Source organism: Gracilinanus agilis, chromosome 6, assembly GCF_016433145.1.
Source record: "Gracilinanus agilis isolate LMUSP501 chromosome 6, AgileGrace, whole genome shotgun sequence".
NCBI classification, from domain to species: Eukaryota; Metazoa; Chordata; class Mammalia; order Didelphimorphia; family Didelphidae; genus Gracilinanus; species Gracilinanus agilis.
In genome coordinates, this window is record NC_058135.1 from 128,087,683 (window position 1) to 128,109,063 (window position 21,381).

Below are 21,381 nucleotides of genomic sequence, written 5' to 3' on the forward strand. Positions count from 1 at the left end.
TTCTTAGAAAGATATTTTATGACATTTATGTGGTGGGACAAGCTGCACATTTCATGTAAAGGCTACTTTTTGAATGAAATAGCAACATTTCCTAAAAATGAAAGTCTGAACTTAGAAAGCTTTAGATCTCTAGTAAGAAAATAACTTTGACACATCCAACAACATTGCTGGGGCGGGGGATCTGGATTCATTTATAATTTGTAGATATATATACTGGGAATTTTCATTATTGTTGAGAAATAAGATTTTGGATTTAATAGAATGCAAACTTCTGAATGCTTTTATTTGCAGAAATCCTAATTATGATTGTATTCTTTGTAGGGGTAAAGCTACCACAGTTAATGATATGAATGGATTTAAGTCTCTGTCAGGCAATCAGGTATTTTTTTATGGTTTTAACTTTTTTCATTTAGCTAGTTTTGCAAAAGCATACGAATTTTTAACCTTTCGATTTTCTCCTCTGTGGTAACTTTACAATCCACTCATTTTATAAAATTGGTATCTTGATCTTTTGACCTTTAATCATTGTTGATTTAATCAAGTTGATTTGTTTAGTGTCACTATCTTAAGTTTTATATGTGGTTTTCTAAATTAATAAGTTTTGCCCTTCATTGAACTTCTGCTTTTTACTTTGGAAATTAGACCTAGAAGTCACATGAGGATTTAATTCAATGTTATATGTATATTGTATTATTTTCTTTGTTCAGCATCTGAAGAACAATGGGAACTCCACTTGCCTTCCCATATCAAGAAAAGTCCTTAAGTCTCTCAACCCAACTGTCTACAGAAATGTAGAATATGAAATTTGGCTACAGTCTAAACAAGGTAAGAATATCAAGTTATATGTAATAACAGTAGGCAGTTGTTTTAATGTCTTTAATTTTCATATTAGTCATAAAAAATAATGAATTGATCATATTCTCCTTATTTTTTCCCTCAGCTCAGCAAAAGCGCGATTATTCCATTGCTGCTGGCTTGCAGTATGCAGTTGGAGATAAATGCAGAGTAAGTGATTTAGAAAGGAAGGTTATATTTGATATTATTAAATTTTATTGGTTTCAAGAAAATTATTCTTGATTTTTTTTTTTAATGTTTTTGGAAATTTGAACTGCTTATGTGCATGTTTATAGCTTGAAAGCATTAAGTAGGCTCTGTGAACCAACTATAACTGAATGAAAAGTTTATAAAATGAGAAAATTCTTGTTTTTGCTATTGCTAACACATTAAATCTCATCTTCATTTCCTTAAATCTTCAATAATACTTGAGGTATTTTCCCTCAAAGGATTTTATATACTGAATTTCATTGCAACTTGTTATTATGATGTTTCCTCCTTATGAATTGTCTGTCATCTATTAGAATTATCAGTTAAAGTCTTATCAAGAAAGTTTGGAGGGACATTTTGGCAGCTAAGTAGATAGAGTGCCAGGCTGGAAGGCAGGAGTTCCTTTGTCAAATCCGACCTGATATTTCTTAGCTGTATAACCCTAGACAAGTCACTTAACCCTTACTGCTTATCTGCCTTGGAATAGATACTTAGTAATGATTCTAAGACAAAAAGTAAGGGTTAAAAAAATAAAGTTTGTTGGGGACAAAGAACTCAGATTAAAATACCTCTTGATTTTCTTCTATCTCATGTTGACCAGATTGGCAAAACTGGCTAAAAAGAAAATTGATAAGGCTAAAGAGTCTGTAGAATAGATACGTTGCTGTACTATTAGAGTAAATGTGAATTGGTCTAGCCAGTTGGGAAAGCAATCTGGAACTGTGCCCTAATGATGACTAAATTGTGTGTGAGTGAGTATATTTGTATCTGTCTTTGTGTGTATATGCCTTTTGATCCAGGGAAATTACTAAATAGATTCAAAAAAGAGGAAAAGGCGCACATATACAAAAATATTGTTAGCAGTTCTTTCTGTCTTGGCATATGGCATATGAATATGAAGATATAAATAAATATAGTACTGAAAAAATAATTAAGGGTATTTAAAGGAATTATGCATTTTAAGTCTTTTATCTCTTATTTTCTGCAGGTGGGCTTAGATCACAATGGAAAATTTCAAAATGCAGATACTCAAGAACATTCTGAGAACGGACCAGTTTTTGTAGAAGAGCTTGGAGTGAAGTATGTTTAGGTTTTAAGTGAAAGCAATTTCTGTATAATATTTTGCATAACATACATATGCTAAGGGAGAGTGGGATTAGTGAAGATGATATAATTAGAAAATTGCTTTGCAAATTAGTCTCCTAATTCTATGTCTATGTAGTAATCATATTGGGATCACTATAGTATCTATAGCTGTAGTTTGAAATATATCTACACATGTGTATCTTCTCTGACAGGCTGCTTTTCATGTAAGACTTAACTGCTTCCAAATGGATCTTCTCATTTGCAGTTTTTTTCAGACCAGAATTGTCAATTATAGATTAGATATATCTAACTGTTTGAGGCCAATTCAGTCCTTAAACAATGAAGTTTTTTTATTGTATTAAAGAACAATATTCAGTGAATAGTTTATTCCCACTTTTTAAAAAAATATCCAAATGGTTTGTTCTATAATTTACTCAGAGGTGAGTTTTTAAAAAATTAATTGTTGAACTTTAAATCTGATTTTTCTTTATACTTTTGTAAGACTTTTGTTAATTTTCAGGTATATGAGCCCATTTACAAATTGACCTTGTATATATATGCATGTATCATTTATATGCAACATCATTTTAATACTTGGGGAAAATGCACCTAAATCTGGAGTTGAGAAAGACTCAGCATTCAAATAGTTCTGTCACTATTGACAAATCACTGAAACCCCGAACCTTTGTTTTATTTATTTGTAAAATGGATTATAATCTATATTTTGTATAAAGATGCAGTTTGAAAAACAATAGGCATTATCTGCAACTTTTTACCCATAGTATAAAAATTTAATAGCTCAGGGTTCTTGAGGCTTTTAATTATATACAGCTTTTTTTTTTTTTTTTTGCAACATGGGCTGTAGAATGTCTCTTTTCCAGAGAGTGAATTTATTAACATGTTGTAATGGCAGGAATATTGAACTTGGAGTCAGGAAATACATAGGCTTGAATCTCACCTCTGTGTTTTTTTAATAATACCGCATGTGGGGGGCAGCTAGATGGCTCAGTAGATTGAGAGTTAGGCCTAGAGATAGGTCCTGGGTTCAAATTTGACCTCAGACACTTCCTAGCTGTGTGACCCTGGAAAGTCACTTAACCCCCATTGCCTACCCTTACCACTCTTCTGCCTTAGCAGCAATACACAGTATTGATTCTAAGATGGAAGATGAGAGTTTAAAATACATATATTTTTTGGACTATGTTGACCATGGCAGGTCACTTAATTTCTCAGTGTCCCAGATAATTCTGTAGAACTCTTTTAAGTTGTAGAGAATGTATAAATCTATATTGGGAGAGGGAGTTTCTTCATCTGATCCTTAGATCAGTGAAATCACAGGTCTAATACTTAGCCTTCTCCATTTAAGAATGTCATTATATAAGGCTACAGAGAGAAGAGATTATGACTTGATTTAATGCTGGTAAGTACTCTGCCAAACTTTTAAAAAAAGAACTATAACATAGTATTCAGCAATTTATGGATTACTTGTTTATGTATCATCACAATTTGTAGTCTACATTGAAATGATCAATAGCTTTTTAAAATTTTTTTTTTAAACCCTTGTACCTCGGTGTATTGTCTCATAGGTGGAAGATTGGGAAGGGTGGGCAATGGGGGTCAAGTGACTTGCCCAGGGTCACAAAGCTGGGAAGTGTCTGAGGCCAGATTTGAACCTAGGACTTCCTGTCTCTAGGCCTGACTCTCATTCCACTGAGCTACCCAGCTGCCCAGCTTTTTTAAATTTTTAATTCATTTTTTAAACCCTCACCCTTCATCTTAGAATCAATAATAAGTATTAATTCCAAGGCAGTGGAACAGTAAGGGCTGGGGGGGGGGGGGGGGCAAATGAGTTGCCCAGGGTCACACAGCCAGCAAGTCTCTGAACCTAGTGTAGGCCTGGCTCTCTGTCCAATGAACCACCTAGTTTCCCTATTGTCAGCTGGTTTTGGGTTTTGGGTTTTTGTTTTTGTTTTGTTTTTAACCCCTTACCTTCCATTTTGGAATCAATGCTGTGTATTGGTTCCAAGGCAGGAGAGTGGTAAGGGCTGGGCAATGGGGGTTAAGTGACTTGCCCAGGGTCACACAGCTGGGAAGTGTCTGAGGCCAGATTTGAACCTCGGACCTCCCATCTCTAAGCCTGACTCTTATCCACTGAGCTACCCAGATACCCCCTCATTAGCTGTTTTTTAAAAAATCATTTTTATTTGATTGCAATTAAGCTCACAAATGTACTACTAACTTTTTGTTATTGTGATTGTCTAGTCATTTAAGTTTTATTTTCTTATGCTTCACTATTTGATTCATTATGGGAAATGATGTTATTTTAAGTACATCTGAATTGCTAAACATTTAAAATTTGACACTAGTTCTTTAGCTTTAATCACACCCTTGGTAGAATAGTAAAGTTTCATATTTTACTTTCGTGGCAAACAGAATAAAACGTAAAGACATTGACTGTTAAAAATTCTTACTAGAAATTACCTAGATAACATCTTTTTCATTCTCTTGATTCCTTTAAGACATTCTTCTTCATTGAAGAGCCTCAAACCTCTTCAACAGGCATCTCCTATAGAAGGTTGGAACACAGTGTCCTCGGGAAAGAAGATAAAAAAGCCTCCCAGTGGTGGACAGCATTTTCAGCCTGGTAAGAATAGTGGTCTTCTCTCTTCTCCTTTTCCTGTCTCTCCTCTCAGTTTGAGAGAAGTCATATGGTTTCCTGCTAGTTACTTGTACTTTTTTTGTGGGGGGGATTTTGTCACAGACATAGATTGCAGAGGGCCAAAGAATTCAAATAAGCCAATAAAAACCCCATCAGCACTACCTCCTCGACTTCAGCATGTGGGAATTCGGCAGCATACATATTCGTGTCAGTCTTCTGGGTTACAGTCCCAACTATCCTCAAATGAGCACAAGTCACAGAGCAGGACTTCTTCACAGAGTCTAAGGTAAAACTCTTTGATCCAAAAAAACAAATAGAAAAACAAAAATTTTTTTTTATTATGTTACTGAGTGTGTGCCTTTTAAGAACTTCCTATATAATTTTTAAATGCTTTATTATAATAGAAATTTTTGCAGTGTCAAAGATAGTTTTGTTTCTTTGAGGTAGGCTTGAAAATAATTTTTTAGAGGTAAAAAAAATTCTCAATTTTTTCTTAACAAACTTTTGACACGTTTCTTGGCAAGAAAGGAATTGATTTTGTTAGAGGAATTCTGGAATTTTTGTTTGCCTGTTGAAATAAATTTTTATAGATTAATTTTGGAACTCTAGAGATTGAGATTATTTAACATCACTTTTGACAAAGCAAGCCATCTATTCTTAAATAATCTTCATATTATTCCAGAAACTCTTTTTGGTCACTTAGTTAAGTAATGGGTGTTTTACCATGTGCCTGAAGTTTTTTCTATACCTCTATATTTCATGCTGCATTCTATGCCAATGGTAATTGCTTGTGGTGGGGAGAATGGTGTTTTTTCACTTGTATAAAAACTCCATCACTAAAAGTGTAGTATTGACAAGTTTGTTTAAGGATTTGAGCTGTAGTCTTTTGTGGATCATACCACAAGCTGAGATCAGAAGTTAGAAGTTACTATTTCAAATAATTTAATGGATTTTGTTTCATTAAGCATTCACATATCAAGTTTTGGTAGGTTTTACTGTTATAAACATATATCTAAATACAGAATATGAGTATTCTAAATCATAATTATGAAGGCAGGCACAAATAAATGTCTAAAATATAGCTTCTTTTCCTCAGTCAGAACCCCATTGAAAGTGTTATTCACTCTGTGTTTACTACTAGTATTCTAGCAAATTCACAACAATTTTACTATAACTGCTAACTGATGTTGAAAGAGAACAGATATTGTATCAAAGAACTGTTTTAAAATAAGATGAACATTATTCAGATAGAATGAAAAAATTTTAATTGCATATGTTTTGATTACATTTCTGCTGAGTATTTAACTTGGTCCATTAAGTGGGAGGCAGAGTAGAACAAGGGAAAGATTACTGAAGTTGGAGTCAAGGCTTTGAGGTCAAGTAGGGCCTCTCTTACTTTCTATTCGTGTGACCTTGGCCAAGAAAGTTACTCTGACTGTTCTCTACTTCACCAACTGTAAAATGAGGGTGTTGGGTTAGGTTTCCTCTGAAGGCTCTTATGTTTCTAAATAGATGATTCTGTGTACCTTTGGTGTTCGCAAATTTGACTTTTGATAAGAAAAACCTTGGGATTGTACTTTAATTAGGCTTTCCAAGATTGGGCAGCCACTATTTCTTATGTGCTTTTATGCTAGGCATTGGATTAGGTACTAGAGATACACAAACCGATATGGGATACTCTGCCCATAGGGATTTAGCATCTAGTGACACATTTAATATATACCAAATGAATTCAAGGTAATGAGTTGGAGAAGCATCATTAGCTGGAGATGATTAGGAAACTCCTTGTGTAAGAGGTGGTATTTGAGCTGCTCTTTGTAAGAAATTATAGATTCTAAAGTGATGGTGTATCCTGGCCTATGCAAAGATTGGAAATGTTAAGTGAGGAATAGCAAAATGGGCAAGTCTGGTCAGACTGTGTGAAGGTAACAAATGTATAATAAGACCAGAAAGGTAAATTTGAACAAGGTTGTAATTGTTTCACATGTCAAGAGTTTCTCTTTTTGTCCAAGAGGCAGTAGGGAGAGCCACTAGAATTTATTGATTAGCCCTTGTTTTTTGCTTTTTGAGTTTCTTAAGTCAAAAAAGCTTTTTAAAAAATATCTACAAAATTCATAAGTACTAGATAATACAAAATGTTTGCCCTAATTTTGATGGTTATTTGGTATTGTATTCTTTATGAAAGAATATGCAACATTTTTAGACAGCTCCAAGATGATTAAAATCAGATGACTATGGGAAAAATCAATTTCATACAAAAGACTGTTCTGAAAGTATTTTGCTGTATTGTCATTTTTCACAGTGCTCTATCAGAATATAAAAATGTAATTTAAAAGAAAATGCAACTAAAGAATCTTTGGAACATTATTTAAAATATGGAATGTCTTATTTTAACTTTAAAAATTTTGTGGTGAAAAATATGAGGTTACATTTATTTTGCTATTAGTATATTTTGCTTTGGCTCATTTGCCATTTTCTAGTACATCATACTTCTCTTTTCTCCATCTTTAAAACAAGGACAAGTTTTTTAAAGAGATAAGGAGGCATATATATGAGAGTATCAAGTCACAGTGCTGTTGATAGGTATTTGCAAAAAAAAAAAAAAAGACAAATTTGAAAATATTTTTATTCTTTGCCAATCGAATTCAACATATGGGAATGATATTCAGAAGCTTCACTTATGCATATGGAAATAGGTGGAGACATTAGAAAATATGGATTTAGGGACAGGGAATGAAAGAGACTAAACACTTTTAGAATACACAAAAACCTTACTCTGAAACATCATGAATATTTCCTTTGGGGAATTAATCTGAAGACTATACATGGTGAATACTGAACACTATCTAAGATCTATGCAGTGGGAGCATCCTTAATTTAAAGGCATTAGTAGGAAATAGGTTGATGTGTAGGCCACAGTTTACCATTAGATAGAATCCTACTTAATTTTTTGATTTCAAAAAGAAGCTTTTGATTTAAGAAAATTCCTTCTTGAAAGCCTTCTTCCCAAAAGACTTCTTTTCTGCATTCATTAAAATTGCAAGACTTACTGAAAGATAAAACATTGTTTAACTTGCTTATCCTAAATAGGTGAGGTATAAAACAGGAAGACATGCTTGCCAAAGTTGTTTGTCACTGTTTTGGAAAAAATAAAACACAGTTCCAAGTTAAAGAATGACTTCACTAGAGATAGTGAACTTTTCCACTTTCTGCTGACAGTGACATTGTGCTTGGAACATTGTTATATAAACAGGTCCATAAAACATTTAAAATAGTTTGGCCTAAACTTCTATAAGAATACTGTATTATGCAGAATATAATATGCAATGAGATTGGCAACCTATAGAATTCATTCATGAATTTGTTCATATCTTAGACAAATAGACTGAAAGACAGTAGTAGAACTGGAGCAAAGAAGAGAGTGAAATGAATTGCCTATGGGAAATTGCAGAACTTATTTAATTTCCCCCCAATTTCTCCCTGAAATGAGAATTCTTCCCCCCCACCCTACCCCTGGTGGTATTTGTATGGCTGTGAGAAACATTAATGGTCTCTAAACAATTAAAATTGATTATCAAGGCCAGGGGTCAGCAATGCATGGCTCTCGAGCCATATCTGGCTCCACCTCCCGACTGGCCAGTCCGGGCAGAGCCTGTTACGATTAAAAATGATAAAGACATATAGTGTAAGAGAAATTAATATTTTAATAGCCATGGCCTTGTTGGCATGATATATTTATGAGCGTGCTAGACTATCTTTATCTTAAAATTTACTGCTGGAGCCCATCCTCTCTCACGCACGCTAGCCAGCTCCTCAGGAAAACCAAGAGACCTTCTCTAGGCCCTCTGAATTTAAGCTGCCCTATGCGTGGGGACCTTTGACATCCCCCACGCCCAAAGACCGGAAACCCATTGGAATCATGGGTAATGTAGTCTCAAAGCCCACATGTGTCCATAGGGAGTCTGCTAGACACTTCCAAAAAGCACATCCCTGAATTCAAAACAAACAGCCCCAGGATGTGCCCCAGGGGGCCCTTCAGCTCCTGCCCCATATTCCAGCACCTTCCGCCTCCATCTTCCTTCCATGCATTTATGGCTCTCATGGCCAAAAAGGTTGCTGACCTTTGATCAAGGCAATGGAGGAATGAGATGTATGTGAACAGGAAGCAACATTTAATAACAATTAAAACTAAGGATGAGAGCCAGAATAAAAAAAATCAGAAATGTGTTTTTAAAAGTTTATAGGGTTCTTTTATGGTGAGGGACCACTAGTGGGATAACACTTCACAATATCAAGAGAAAATAAAGGAGGCCTCCCAGTATTATTGGGTGGGATCTTTTGGAGTAAATTTTTGGAAGGCCATGGATAGATTGTAATTGGAAGGGGAATTTGATCAAATGACAGGTTAATTTAACTAATAAAATGGTAACTATTTGTAATTAAAATGCAATGTTATACCTTTGTTTTTAATATTTGTCAAAAAAATACTACTTACATTCCAGGGAATATTTAACTTTGACATATTTTATCTTTTTTCTTTACTTTTTATTCATTTTGTGGGTAATAGGCCGGCCAGTCTACTATAAACTTAGAAAAGCTAATAATGGAATAATTTTTTACAATTTCAGGTTTGAATATATAGGCAATTTTTTAAAAATTAGCTGCCAAAATTTAAGTTAGCACTATTAACCCATCATTTTTTAGCTTGCAGCTTTTCGTTGTTACTTTGAAAGTACTGGAGCAATATTGTCAAACTCAGATAGAAACAGAGGTCACTAAACTTTACATGAGGATCCCTATGGCCATATATTCACTAAGAAAGCCACATACTAATATATCATATGTTCTGTTGTATTTTTACTTAATTAAATATTTATCAATTACATTTTAATCTGAGTCAGATGAGGTTGAGAGTATTTCAAGAGAGAATGTACTTTAACACCTGATCCGGAGTGCTAAAATTTTTTGGCTTTAGAACAAATGAAATGCTGAAGTGACTACTAATATCTGCACTTGTAATGAACCTTCATTATTTTTCTTCTGTCCCTCGTTGACATCCTCTTTTTACCTCCAAAGAAAAAATTGCTTTCTTGAATGATAACATTTCTCTTTATCCTTAGCATAATTCTCTCTTGTTGGGAACAAATAGAAGGGTAAGTATAATTGAATAGTAAATGAAGGAAATAGAATTTAACTGTCATAACTGAATGAAAGAGAAAATCACTTCATAAAATGGAAGAGGATAATAGAATGGATTAGAAACCAGATTCCAACAATATATTGTTTACAAGAAATACACTTGAAAAAAGAAGATATACAAAAAAAATAAAAATAAGGGACTCTTATGTTGTAATATTGTCTATTATGCTTCAGCTAAATTAAAAAAGGCATGGGTGACAATCATGATGTGAAGAATCAGCCACAACTGAAATGACTGAACAAAAATGATCCAAATCCAAAAAATGTATGGGTCAAAGAACAAATTGTAGAAACAGTATTTTCATTAAAGATGATGATAGCAATTTTGACAGCCTGCCAAATTTGTGGGATGTAGCCAAAGCAGAACTTGGGGGGAAATTATATCTTTAAGTGCTTACATCAGTAAAAGAGACAAGATTAACAAATTGTATCTTGAACTAAAAAAAATCCTCAGCTAAAAACTTGTATTTAAACACCAAAATAGAAACCCTGAAAATTAGAGGAGAGATAAAATAAAGTAAAAACTGGGAGCTGGGTTGTTGGGGGGGGAGTTTGTTTTTGTGAGAGAGGGAGGAAGTAGCTAATTTAATATTTAATGGATGAAAACCAAATTATCAATATCAAAAATGAAAAAATGTGAATTCCAGTCAATGAAGACAAAAAAAGATAATTTTTAGGAACTATTTTGTTCAAAAGGAGGCCAATAAAACTGAAAATATGAAATGGATGAATATTTGCAAAAATATAAATCATACCCAGTTTAATAGAGCAGGAAATAAAATATTTAAGTAACCTTAACCTTAGGAAAATTTAACAAGCTGTAAATAAACTTCCCTAAGGGTTGAGGAGGGATTCCCAAGACTAGTGGATTTGCAAACAATTTCTACCAAACAATTACTGTACTATGCATGTCATTTGAAAAAAAAAATAAATAAAGAATCTGACTAAATTCCTTCTATAACACAAATATGATCTCAATAACTAAACCAGGGAGAGTAAAAACAAGAAAAAAAGAACTACATACCAATTTCCCTAATGAATATTGGTGCAATAATTTTAAATAAAATATTTGAAATATCACAAAGATTATAAACTCTGACCAGCTTGGATTTATATCTAAAATGCAACACTGGTTCAATATTAGGAAAATCATAAGCATTATGCATCATATTAAATAAAACTACAAAAATCATGACTATTTCAATAGATGCAGAAAGAACTTTTGACATAATACAATGCTAATTTCTTCTTAGAAGCACTATTAAGTACAGCAGTAAATAGACCTTGCCTTAAATAAGTGGTATCTAAACCAAGAGCAAACATCTTTAATGAAGATCAATTAGAAGCCTTTCCAATAAAATCATGGGAGAATCAAAAATGTCTATTATCATCACTCTTCAGTATTATACTGGAAATGCTAGCTATACCAATAAGAGAAAAAAATATATAGGAGTAAGTGTAAGTGGCAAAAAACAAACTTATCACTTTTCAGATGATATGATCTTAGAGAAATCTAAGATCAAATAAAAAATCAAATAATGAAAAACTTCAGTAACATTATGGGACATAAAATAAACCTATGCAATTAATCATAGTTCCTGTTTGTTACCAACAAAACCCTGATGGAAAAGAGAAATTCTATCAAAAACAATGGCAGACAGAATAAGGTATTTGGACACCTTCCTGCCAAGATTACATTATATGGAAACAATTCTTCACAAAAAGACATGTGGGAATTATTATTTGTTCATGAGTATCCTCATGTATTGCAATAAAAGTTGACAATCTTATCTGAATTAATTTGCTTATTATTCAGTGCCATACCAAACTATCAATGGATTACTTTATTATAGAGCCAGGAAAAAAATCACAAAATTCATTTAGAGGAATAAAAGGTTGAGACCCCCCCCCCCCCCCAAAAAAAAAAAAAAAGGCAAATGAAGATCTAGCTATTTGATTCAGAAAAATCTGGGAAGACTTGTATAAATAGATGCAAAGGGAAATGAGGAGAAATAGAAGAACATTTTATACAATAAAAGCAATATTGTAAAGATAATCAACTCTGAAAGAATAATTCTTACTAACACAATAATAAATCACAATTCCATAAGACTAATGATGAAACATGTTTCCTGCCTCCAGAAAGAGAAAACTCAGTGTAGATTGAATATTGAAAAATATTTTCTTTTTTTTTTTTTCTTGAAACGTGGCCAATTCAGAAACTTGTTTTGCATGTCTTTGCATATTTGCAGTGGGTTTTATTTTTCTTGCTTTTTTTAATAGGGAGTGGAGGAAAAGATTTAGAACTGAAAATAAAATTGAACTTAAAAAAAAAAAAAAAGAGGAACTTGTAACAGTTGATAGTTAAAAGTGCCTAAAACCATTTCAGTTACTAGGAACTTTTCCCCCAAAATATCTTAATATTAGAAGTAGCCTTATATGGTTCCATTAAAAGATCTCCATGTATAGAAATTCTCTCTATAGCATCTCTGGTATATGTTTAATCCAATTTTAGCTGTTTTAATTCAGAGAAAATGACTATACCACAAGGAAACCTATTTCACATTGAGCAAGTTTGATTAGTAGTAATTTCTTTGTTGAGTCGAAATTTGTCTTGGGCTTCTCCATTGTTCATAGTTCTTCTCTTTGGACTGGTACAATAAGACTAATTTTTCTTTAATATACTTTTTAAATATTTGGAGACAGTTTCCTTTTTTCTAGCTAAATGACCCTAGTTTACCAGTAATTATAATTTATGTCTAGTTCTTCACTATGATGGGAGGTGGGGGAGAAGGTAATACTATCTTTAAGTTTAAATACTATCTTCTGTATTATACAGTTAAGTGGCCTAGAAAAAATCGCTTAACTTCACAGTGACAGTTTCAGTACTTATTTTAAAGGGCTGTCCTAGGAAATGCAATTTTTATACATATAGATAAAAATCCCTTTCCAAATCCCATCTGAGAAACGATGTTATAATAAACATTTGACCAGTTTGAGAGGTACTGATCTAATCTTTTATAACCCAAATCACTATGTTCCCATCAGATGTTATCACCACTTAAGGTTTTGTAGTTCATGATTTTTTTATTGTTGATTCTTTCACTTTCTATTATATGACCTTATTATATTGTGACTTGAGGTATTTTATGCAGCTTGTGCCTTTATTTCAGAAGCAAAAATGAGAGACTTAAAGTTTTGTTTTTTTCTTTAATTGTATCAGAAATTTCATTTACTAGTAATGGTAAACTATTTAAAACATATTATCTTGACAGGGTAGGATTTAGAATCAGGAAGACCTGGTTAATTATCTTAATAATTAACTCTTTAAATTAACTTTAAATTAGTTTAAAATTTAAATTTTAAGAAAACTTAATTTAGATTAATTTTAAAAATTAAATCAACTTAACTCTTTTTGATGTGGTTGTGGTTATTATGTGCAACAGTGGAAGTAATTTCTACCCAGGAACTATCCCCACATAATACATTACAGGTCAGGATCAACAAATTAAGAGCTCTATACATCTATTAGCATCTACTATTTTTCTTTCCATTTTTTTCTTTAGGGATTTAAAAGTTTTTTACATCATCTTCATTTATGACTATATGCCTCTTCATAGAATTTTAATGGACAGAAAAAATGTCCTTTCTTTTTTTCTAGTATTCTCTCATGCTATACCAATGTATATTTGCAGACCATTTCTTTTCTTAAAGAATATAGAATATTGTGAGATTTGAACTTGCCCTCCTAAAGATTGAATGTGAGCAGATAATATTTAACACTTGATTATTTGTGCAGAAAGAAGAATTGCTCCAGAAAACCCAAAAGAAACACCTTTTTTGGGCTGGAGAATACATATCACTATTTTTCGAGTCCTGAATTTAGGCTAATATTAAGCAAGTTCACTTTTTTTTTTTTTTTTTTTTTAAGATCATAAAGAGCAGCCAGATGAGTGCTGAATGTTAGACTGAATCAGAGTTAGGATTAAGTAGTTGGCTGTAGATAACAATGAATATAACTTTTGGAACTTAAGACGGTTTTACCAATGTTTTTGAATAACAAAAATTTCTCTTACAGAAAACTAGAACGAGAGAGGATTGAAGATTCTGATCACATTGGCAGAGATGGGAGTCATTTTGGCCTTTCTCCAGAGGAGCGAAGAGAAAGAGAAGCTTTTGAAGAATCACGTTTGTTGTATGAAATTCAGCATAGAGATGAACAGGCTTTTCCTGCCCTCTCTGTACGTATAAAAAAGTGACGAAAAGAATTGGGGCAGCTAGGTGGCTCATTGGATTAAGAGCAAGGCCTAAGAGATAGGGGGTCCTGGGTTCAAATGTGACCTCACACACTTCCTGGCTGTGTGACACTGGGCAAGTCACTTAAGCCCCATTGCCTAGCCCTTACTGATTTTCTGCCTTGGAACAAATAAAGTAGGACCGTAACAATTCTATACTCAATAGGGATCTTGATTGTGATATAATAAAACTCTCATTTTACAAACAAGGAATTGAGAATCGGCCCTGAGATATAAAACTTTCACCCAAGATTGTGAAACTAGTTTTATGACAAGGTCTGTAATAGGAAACACCCCCACCCCCACCCCCAATCTTAAATCCTAGTCCAGAACTCTTTCCCTGTTATGTATTTTTAATCTTATTGTAAAGTAGACCTGCCATTCATTTTAGTGCCATTTGCCACTAAAATGCAAGACTGGTTAGAAAAAAAACAGTGAACTGATCTACTTCTTTCCTTGTGTTGCTCTTCAGAGTTGTTACCCTGAGAGGTTATGGACTTACTTTTGATACCACCAGACATTTTAGTGTTTCAAGTCAATTTTGGCCACACGAGATGATCATTTATATTATTTAATCATGCTTCATATTCCAAATTGATCACTTTATTCACCTACTTCTCTCCAAATGACATCTCTTTCTAAAGGACAACACTTAAATGTTCAAAAATTGTGTATTGGTATGGCTTTGAATCTAGTTTGAGGTTGTTTATTCAGGCAGTTTCTGCTGAATGAAGTATGTTCTGTAGTTGTAGCTGATGATTACACTCAGTAGTTTTCTTTTTCTTTTCCCCCAGTTTGGGGATCAAGTGAAAAAGTTCTCCTGAATCTAGTTGAATACCATCCAAATAGAAAATTAAATAACCTTGATCTCAAACAGTGGTTCCCATGAGAGCTCATGAACATTTCTCAGGAGCAATGCAGAGAAATAGACATAGTTTAGAGTTTCCTTACTAGATAAAAGATTCTCTTACTTTTAACAAATTGGTAAGCATTTTTTACATAATTGGAGAAGCTTTTTACTTTAATGTTGCAGCTTTCATTTTCTCACTGTCTTGGACATCTTGATGTGCTTTCCTTTGTTTCCTGTGCAGATGTATATAGTATTTTGTCTGTGTTGGTAAGTGGTACATACAGATAACCAAATTTTAAAACAAGTTTGAAGACTCACTTTCTTAGTTGTAAAACTAAGCAATATGCCTTATTTACTATTTGCTGAGAGCCAAAAGTACCCCTATTCTATAAAATTGTTTTGTGGGAGCTCACAACTGACATGATGTCTGTATAAATGGCTAGATCAAAAAATTAAAAGCAAAAACTGCATGGGTTTTTAGTTAAAATTTTAATACATTATCTTAAGTTTTGTTTGTATCTATTTTTAAGAGCTCATCAGTGGGACAAGCAACTGTTCAGACCAGTAATACTTGTATGCCGAGAAAACCACATGGAAGTGAAAGAAAAGGAAGGCGAAGAGTAGATGCAGAAGAACGAAGAGATAAAGGTATGTTGTAGTAGTCATCATCATAGTAATGATTAACAACAGCTTACATTTATATAATAATTACTGTGTGTCAGGCACTGTGCTAAGTGCTTTATGTACATCTCATTGGATCCCCACAACAACCCTTGAAGGTAGGGGCAATTTACTGTCTTCATATATGTAGAAAGATATATAAAAATGTATGTAATCTGAGATAAACAAGTTAAATCACTTGTCCCTCATCACACAGCTAGTAATATCCGAGGATGAATTTGAATTTACTGGTATGTGACCCTGGGCAAGTCACTTTATCCTGTTTGCCTCTGTTTCCTCATCTGTAAAATGGGCTGGGGAAGGAAATGAAAAGACCAATCTTACTTCTTGGCCATGCAAAGATCACAAAGAGTCAAGATTCTTCCTGACTCTAGGCCTAGTGATTTGTGTCCACTGTGGCAACCAGGTGTAGCAAATATAGATTATCATCCCCATCCCTTGCCCCCCTTTTGTACTTATCTCCTTTTTCTTCTGTAAACCTTCTTCCTCAGTGGTCTCATTAATGTGGATGTCTCCCTTATCTATAGAGACAGCCTCTGTTTCTTCAGCTACAGCTAGATCCCCCACAATCATTGTCTGCTGGTCATCTCCATCCTATTCTGATCTTCCAGGACATTCCTAGTATCATTAGTCAATAACAATAATTGTCATTTCCTCTGTCATAGACATTGGAATAATTGGCTTAAAAAGCTGAGTTTGGAACAGATAGAAGATTCCCTGGATTGCATTTATTTATTTATTTATTTTATTTTATTTTTTTAGCTCTTAACTTTTATATATTGGCTCCTAGGTGGAAGAGTGGTAAGGGTGGACAATGGGGGTCAAGTGACTTGCCCAGCATCACACCACTGGAGAGTGTCTGAAGTCGGATTTGAACCTAGGACCTCATGTCTCTAGGCCTGACTCTCAATCCACTGAGCTACCCAGCTTGCCCCCCACCCCCTCCCCGGATTGTATTTAAAAGCCCTTTGTAGCCTGCTTCGCTAGCCTAGACACTGGCTACATAGCCCTGGCGCCTTACTATATCTTGCAGGGGACCTTCCCTTTTCTGCATTTGTGCTTTTATATTAACCTTCCACTGTGCCTTTTCTCATCTCTGTCTCTTAGAATTACTCTTCTACTTCAAAGATCTGCTTCAGGGCCACCTTTTACTTTTACAAGCCTTTACTGATCTACTGACCAGTTTCCTAATTCTCTAAAGCAGGGTCACTCCTGTAGCAGCGAAGAATGGTTTTAACATTTTTTTTTTTAACATTTATTAATATTCATTTTTAACATGGTTACATGATTCATGCTCCACCTTTCCCCTTCAACCCCCCCCCGTTTTAACATTTTTAAAAGTTACACTGTATTTTAAAATGTAAAACAAAACATTCTATGAACTTTTAAAAGTCATTTTGTTTATATCTATTTATAGACTTTGCTTTTTTTCTCTTTGTATTCCCCACTGCCTTGCCTGTTACCTATTGTAAAGTAGATACTTAATAAATGCCTGTTGATTGATTCATTTGCCACCAAATATCTACTTTCCTTAGTTTGGTATTTAAGAGGGAAGGGGGTGTTTAAAGCACCCTTTTATGTGCCAGACACTTTTGTATTTATTGTCTCATTCTATCCTCACAACAAGTCTGGAAACTGGGTGCTATTATTATCTCCATTCTAACTTTTCAACCTTATTTCCCATAACTTCTTTTATTATGTACTATATAGATTCTAGTAGACTGCTATTTTTCAAATATATTTTGGACTTTGTCATTTTTTGCTTATACTGTTCCCACTACCTAAGGTACCCCCTCCACTGCCACTTACTAAGGAAGCTTTCCTTGATTCGCTTCATGCTAGCATTAGTCCATTCTGTTATGAAGTCCATTAGTATTTTATGTCTCTTGTTCATCTTGCCTTCTGTTAGGCTTTTACATTTTGTGAGGGCAGGAATAGTTTCTTTCTTTGTTTCTCACATCATCTTATCTAATACCTTAGATATTTAAATGCAAGTTTGTATCCAAAAATGAATAATTGTAAAGAGAGACTTTGTTTCTCAAAAACCTCAGATGAAAACAAAATAAATTATACCTTAAATTTCTTAAGCTAGTAATTTTCCAAAACCCAAACCGTAGTGAATTATTTCTTCCCCTTTATTTCTGTGTCTTTATTTGTTGGCATTTACAAATTTCACTTTTATGCTATTCAGAAACTTTTTCTTATGGGTTACAGATTCAAACCCTAGGCAGTTACACTTGGATCAAAAACTTGAGGCAAGCACACCAGAGGTAAATATGTTAAACTTAATTTTATTGAATTTTTTCTTAGCCTTTAATATTTTATAGAAGTGAAGTTTTCACTTAAGAGAAAAACACTTTGGATTCAAGGTCATACTTATGGCTACTGGCTGTGATCTTTGTTTAATTTGGTGTTTATTTCAGATAGAGATGTTACAATTTTTCAGCACATTAGGTTCAGAATTTTCATATGCAACTGGAATAGAAAACAGGGAGGGGTATTTGTTGGCACTTCTAGAACTTAATCTTACTTAATCTTAGTAGCAATACAATCTTATGTCTTAGGGAGAAGCAGAAGCTGCTCACTGCCACTGCTTTGCTTTCCCTATTGGCATAGCTATTGGCACTTAAAGCTCTTCATTTGCTTTTATTTGCAGCCAGTGGTCTTTTTCAGAATAAGAGACTCTTGGTTCCCATGTTTGGGGCTACACTCTGTTTTAACTCAGAAATCACAGATTGAGAGTGAGAAGGATTTTGTAATTATAGTCTAGGAAACTGAGCTAGGGAGGTGAAGAGACTTGTCCAGCCAACGTTATTCAGCAGGTCTCACCAGGTCCTCAGAGCAGTCTCCATTGCTTCTCTTACATATTCCAAGCTGGTTAGGTTAGAGACTATTTCTTGCAGAAGCTGGACCATAGGAATGGATTTGAATATGAGATGAAATATTTGTAATTGAGAGACAATTAGCCAGAGGCCATAGAAAAGAAAAAGATTGTGAAAAGATGAGGAATTTGGTAAAGTAGGTTTGGGATATGTTTTTCAAGGTATATTGATTTCTCTAAGAAATATTATGAGATGTTCTGATCTCTAAGAGTAATCTACTCCATATTGGATTAAAATTTCATAGAATAGAGTTTTAAAAACTGTTGTGAAACTGCATTTCTACAAAACTCTTTATCAGGTGGTCTTGCACCATTATGCAACAATCTTAGCAGACCAATTGCAATAGATTCTAAATACCATTTAAATATTTTTGAGGAGGTAATATTTGTGGAGTTTTCAGGATAGGTTTTGATGATATTGGGAGACATTAGAATGTATATTGTAGAATTATCTAAATTACAAAATCATTCTGGCTGTTTAGTTTCCAAAGAATATTGAAGATGATGAAAAATGTCCACCAGCTTCTTCCCCTTTAAAATCTAAGAAGATTGAGGATCCACCTCCTGTTGAACAAGTAAGCATATTTTTAAATTGCCAAAACATTCTTTTAAATCTGGAGTCATGATTCTATTGTACAGCAGTCTAAGAGGAGATAAGAATCCATGTGTTACTATATGAGAAGGTTTATTGAAATTTATAAATTTGGCATAATTATCTCTAGGTGACTTATTCTTTGGTTGAATTTTTTAAAGTAAAAATGGTCTCAGCCTTTTCATAAAGTAGTAATTTTACAATTATGGTATTTGCTGCTCGAACCAACTTTCTTATTTAATAAGAGTGGAACTATATATATGTGTCGAGTGTGATTCTTTTGGTATAAGTAGAAAACTTTTAAAGTTCTCTATTACTACATCTGCATATCACTAGGGAGAAAACAAAATTATTTTCTCATTGATGCTGTTTTGAAGAGTTCTGATACTACCTTGTGTGTTACGGATGACATTTTTTCATTTACTTTGTCTTAATTTCTGTAGCAGTCATCTCAGTCTTAAAACTCAAGAATTATTGTGAGAGACAGACTCATATCATATTCTAATTGAGTAGAAAAGTTTATGATTTTGTTAGTTTTTCAGAAGTTTAAATTCTAATATTACCTTGAATGGATTGGGGAAATTAAGACCATTTTAATTACTTATACATGTGAGTTTTTCCTCTAGAGAATGACCCATATTTCTAATTCAGGGATTTGTCATGGTTTTAATTCTAAGATATTGACAATTCCAGTTTTCTTTCTGTATCTTCACACCCCTCCAATCCGAACTCTCAAGTGACATGAGTTTACTTTCTTGTTTTAAGTTTGTAGTCTAATTATCTTGTAGGCTTTTCCTAACTCTGCCACAGGCTTTTGTGATTTTGGGTAGGCTTCTTTTTGGGACATTTTTAAGTACGGCATGCTTATTTTTTAACTCTAGCATAAAGAAATTATAGTAAATATTGAGTTGTTTTTTTAAAGAGCATTTTTGTATTGTCACTTTTAGGAATTCATTTGTAACCTCTTTTAGGAAAAAATGACGCAACTTTGGGTATATGTACATTTAAATTATTTTCAAGTGGGTATATATGTTAGAATTACTAACGAGCGAGAACACATAAAATGATTACAGTGCCTTAGAATATGCCCCCCTCTCTCTTTCTCAATACTCTTCTTCCCTTTATCCCCTTTTCTTAAGAATCCAGCAGAGCATGTGTTACTGGCAAATCCAACTCCCCTTCAGGTTCCTTCAGAGGTGCATCTGCCTCCCACAGTGCCTTCTTTACCAGCCACTGTGCCAGTCTGGCCAAGCGAACCAACAACTTATGGACCAACAGGTTAGGGAAGAAAATCAATATTCTTAATTTGTTATTCCTTTTTTTTGCCTCACTTGTAGGGTTGAATAAAGGGTCTTGAGTACTGTGAATAAGTGTAAAGAAAAGCACAAACAACTTTACCAATAGGATCTACCCACATTGTTTATTAAATGTATATTTTTGTAGAAATAGGAATTGCCTATTCTACTTTATGGTATCCATTCCTTCTCAAATATTGGGGGTAGGTTAGATGGGAGGAACTTGAGTTAAGAGAAAATGTTAATTAAAAATTTTTTTGAAGAAATATTCTTTGTTGGATTACCTATATACTAATAAATCTTCTGTGAGATCATCACTAATGGAAAATCAAGGCAGCTTTTATTTCCTTCTACTAATCTATTGATAAGTTTTGTCATTTTATGTTATTTAATACCATGTACTTGATTTACTTAAATGTTTAGTAATATTTTTGTTCCTCTGTAAGCAAAAAGAAAATTTTGCCCATACACAATATTTATCACCACAGATAGCAAACACAAAAAGTGAAATTATAATTGAATGTTTCCAGAATAAGCGATGTAATAGTCACTGTACTTTGTAAGAATCATATTTTCCATTCTCTATCCCTGCATTTTTATTTTAAAAAATTGATGAGCTAAAAATCAATCTAGAGGAAATCAACTGGTTGTTGAGGGAATTCATAAAGATTGCTTATAGGAACTGTATAAGTTAAGCCTGGAAAAGGAAAGCCTTAGAAGGATACAATAACTATAATCAAGTTTGAAAAGTATCATATGACAAGAGATAAAAATTCTTCTTGGCTGCAAAACCTAGGAT

At 33.5% G+C, this 21,381-nt stretch overlaps 1 protein-coding gene across 2 annotated transcripts in view; it reads left to right on the forward strand.

The window, feature by feature from the left end:
- Positions 1-21,381, forward strand: part of OTUD4 (OTU deubiquitinase 4) — a 55,292-nt gene that overhangs the window by 25,473 nt on the left and 8,438 nt on the right. Inside the window, exons 8-18 of one of the 2 annotated variants that reach the window (XM_044680342.1) lie at positions 322-379; positions 708-825; positions 941-1,005; positions 2,033-2,124; positions 4,650-4,774; positions 4,892-5,075; positions 14,067-14,229; positions 15,664-15,781; positions 18,029-18,084; positions 19,178-19,270; positions 20,427-20,565. In XM_044680342.1, the coding sequence (XP_044536277.1) occupies positions 322-379; positions 708-825; positions 941-1,005; positions 2,033-2,124; positions 4,650-4,774; positions 4,892-5,075; positions 14,067-14,229; positions 15,664-15,781; positions 18,029-18,084; positions 19,178-19,270; positions 20,427-20,565 (1,211 nt within the window). The remainder of the gene's footprint in view (positions 1-321; positions 380-707; positions 826-940; positions 1,006-2,032; positions 2,125-4,649; positions 4,775-4,891; positions 5,076-14,066; positions 14,230-15,663; positions 15,782-18,028; positions 18,085-19,177; positions 19,271-20,426; positions 20,566-21,381) is intronic. The other variant, XM_044680343.1, reaches the window with a different exon arrangement.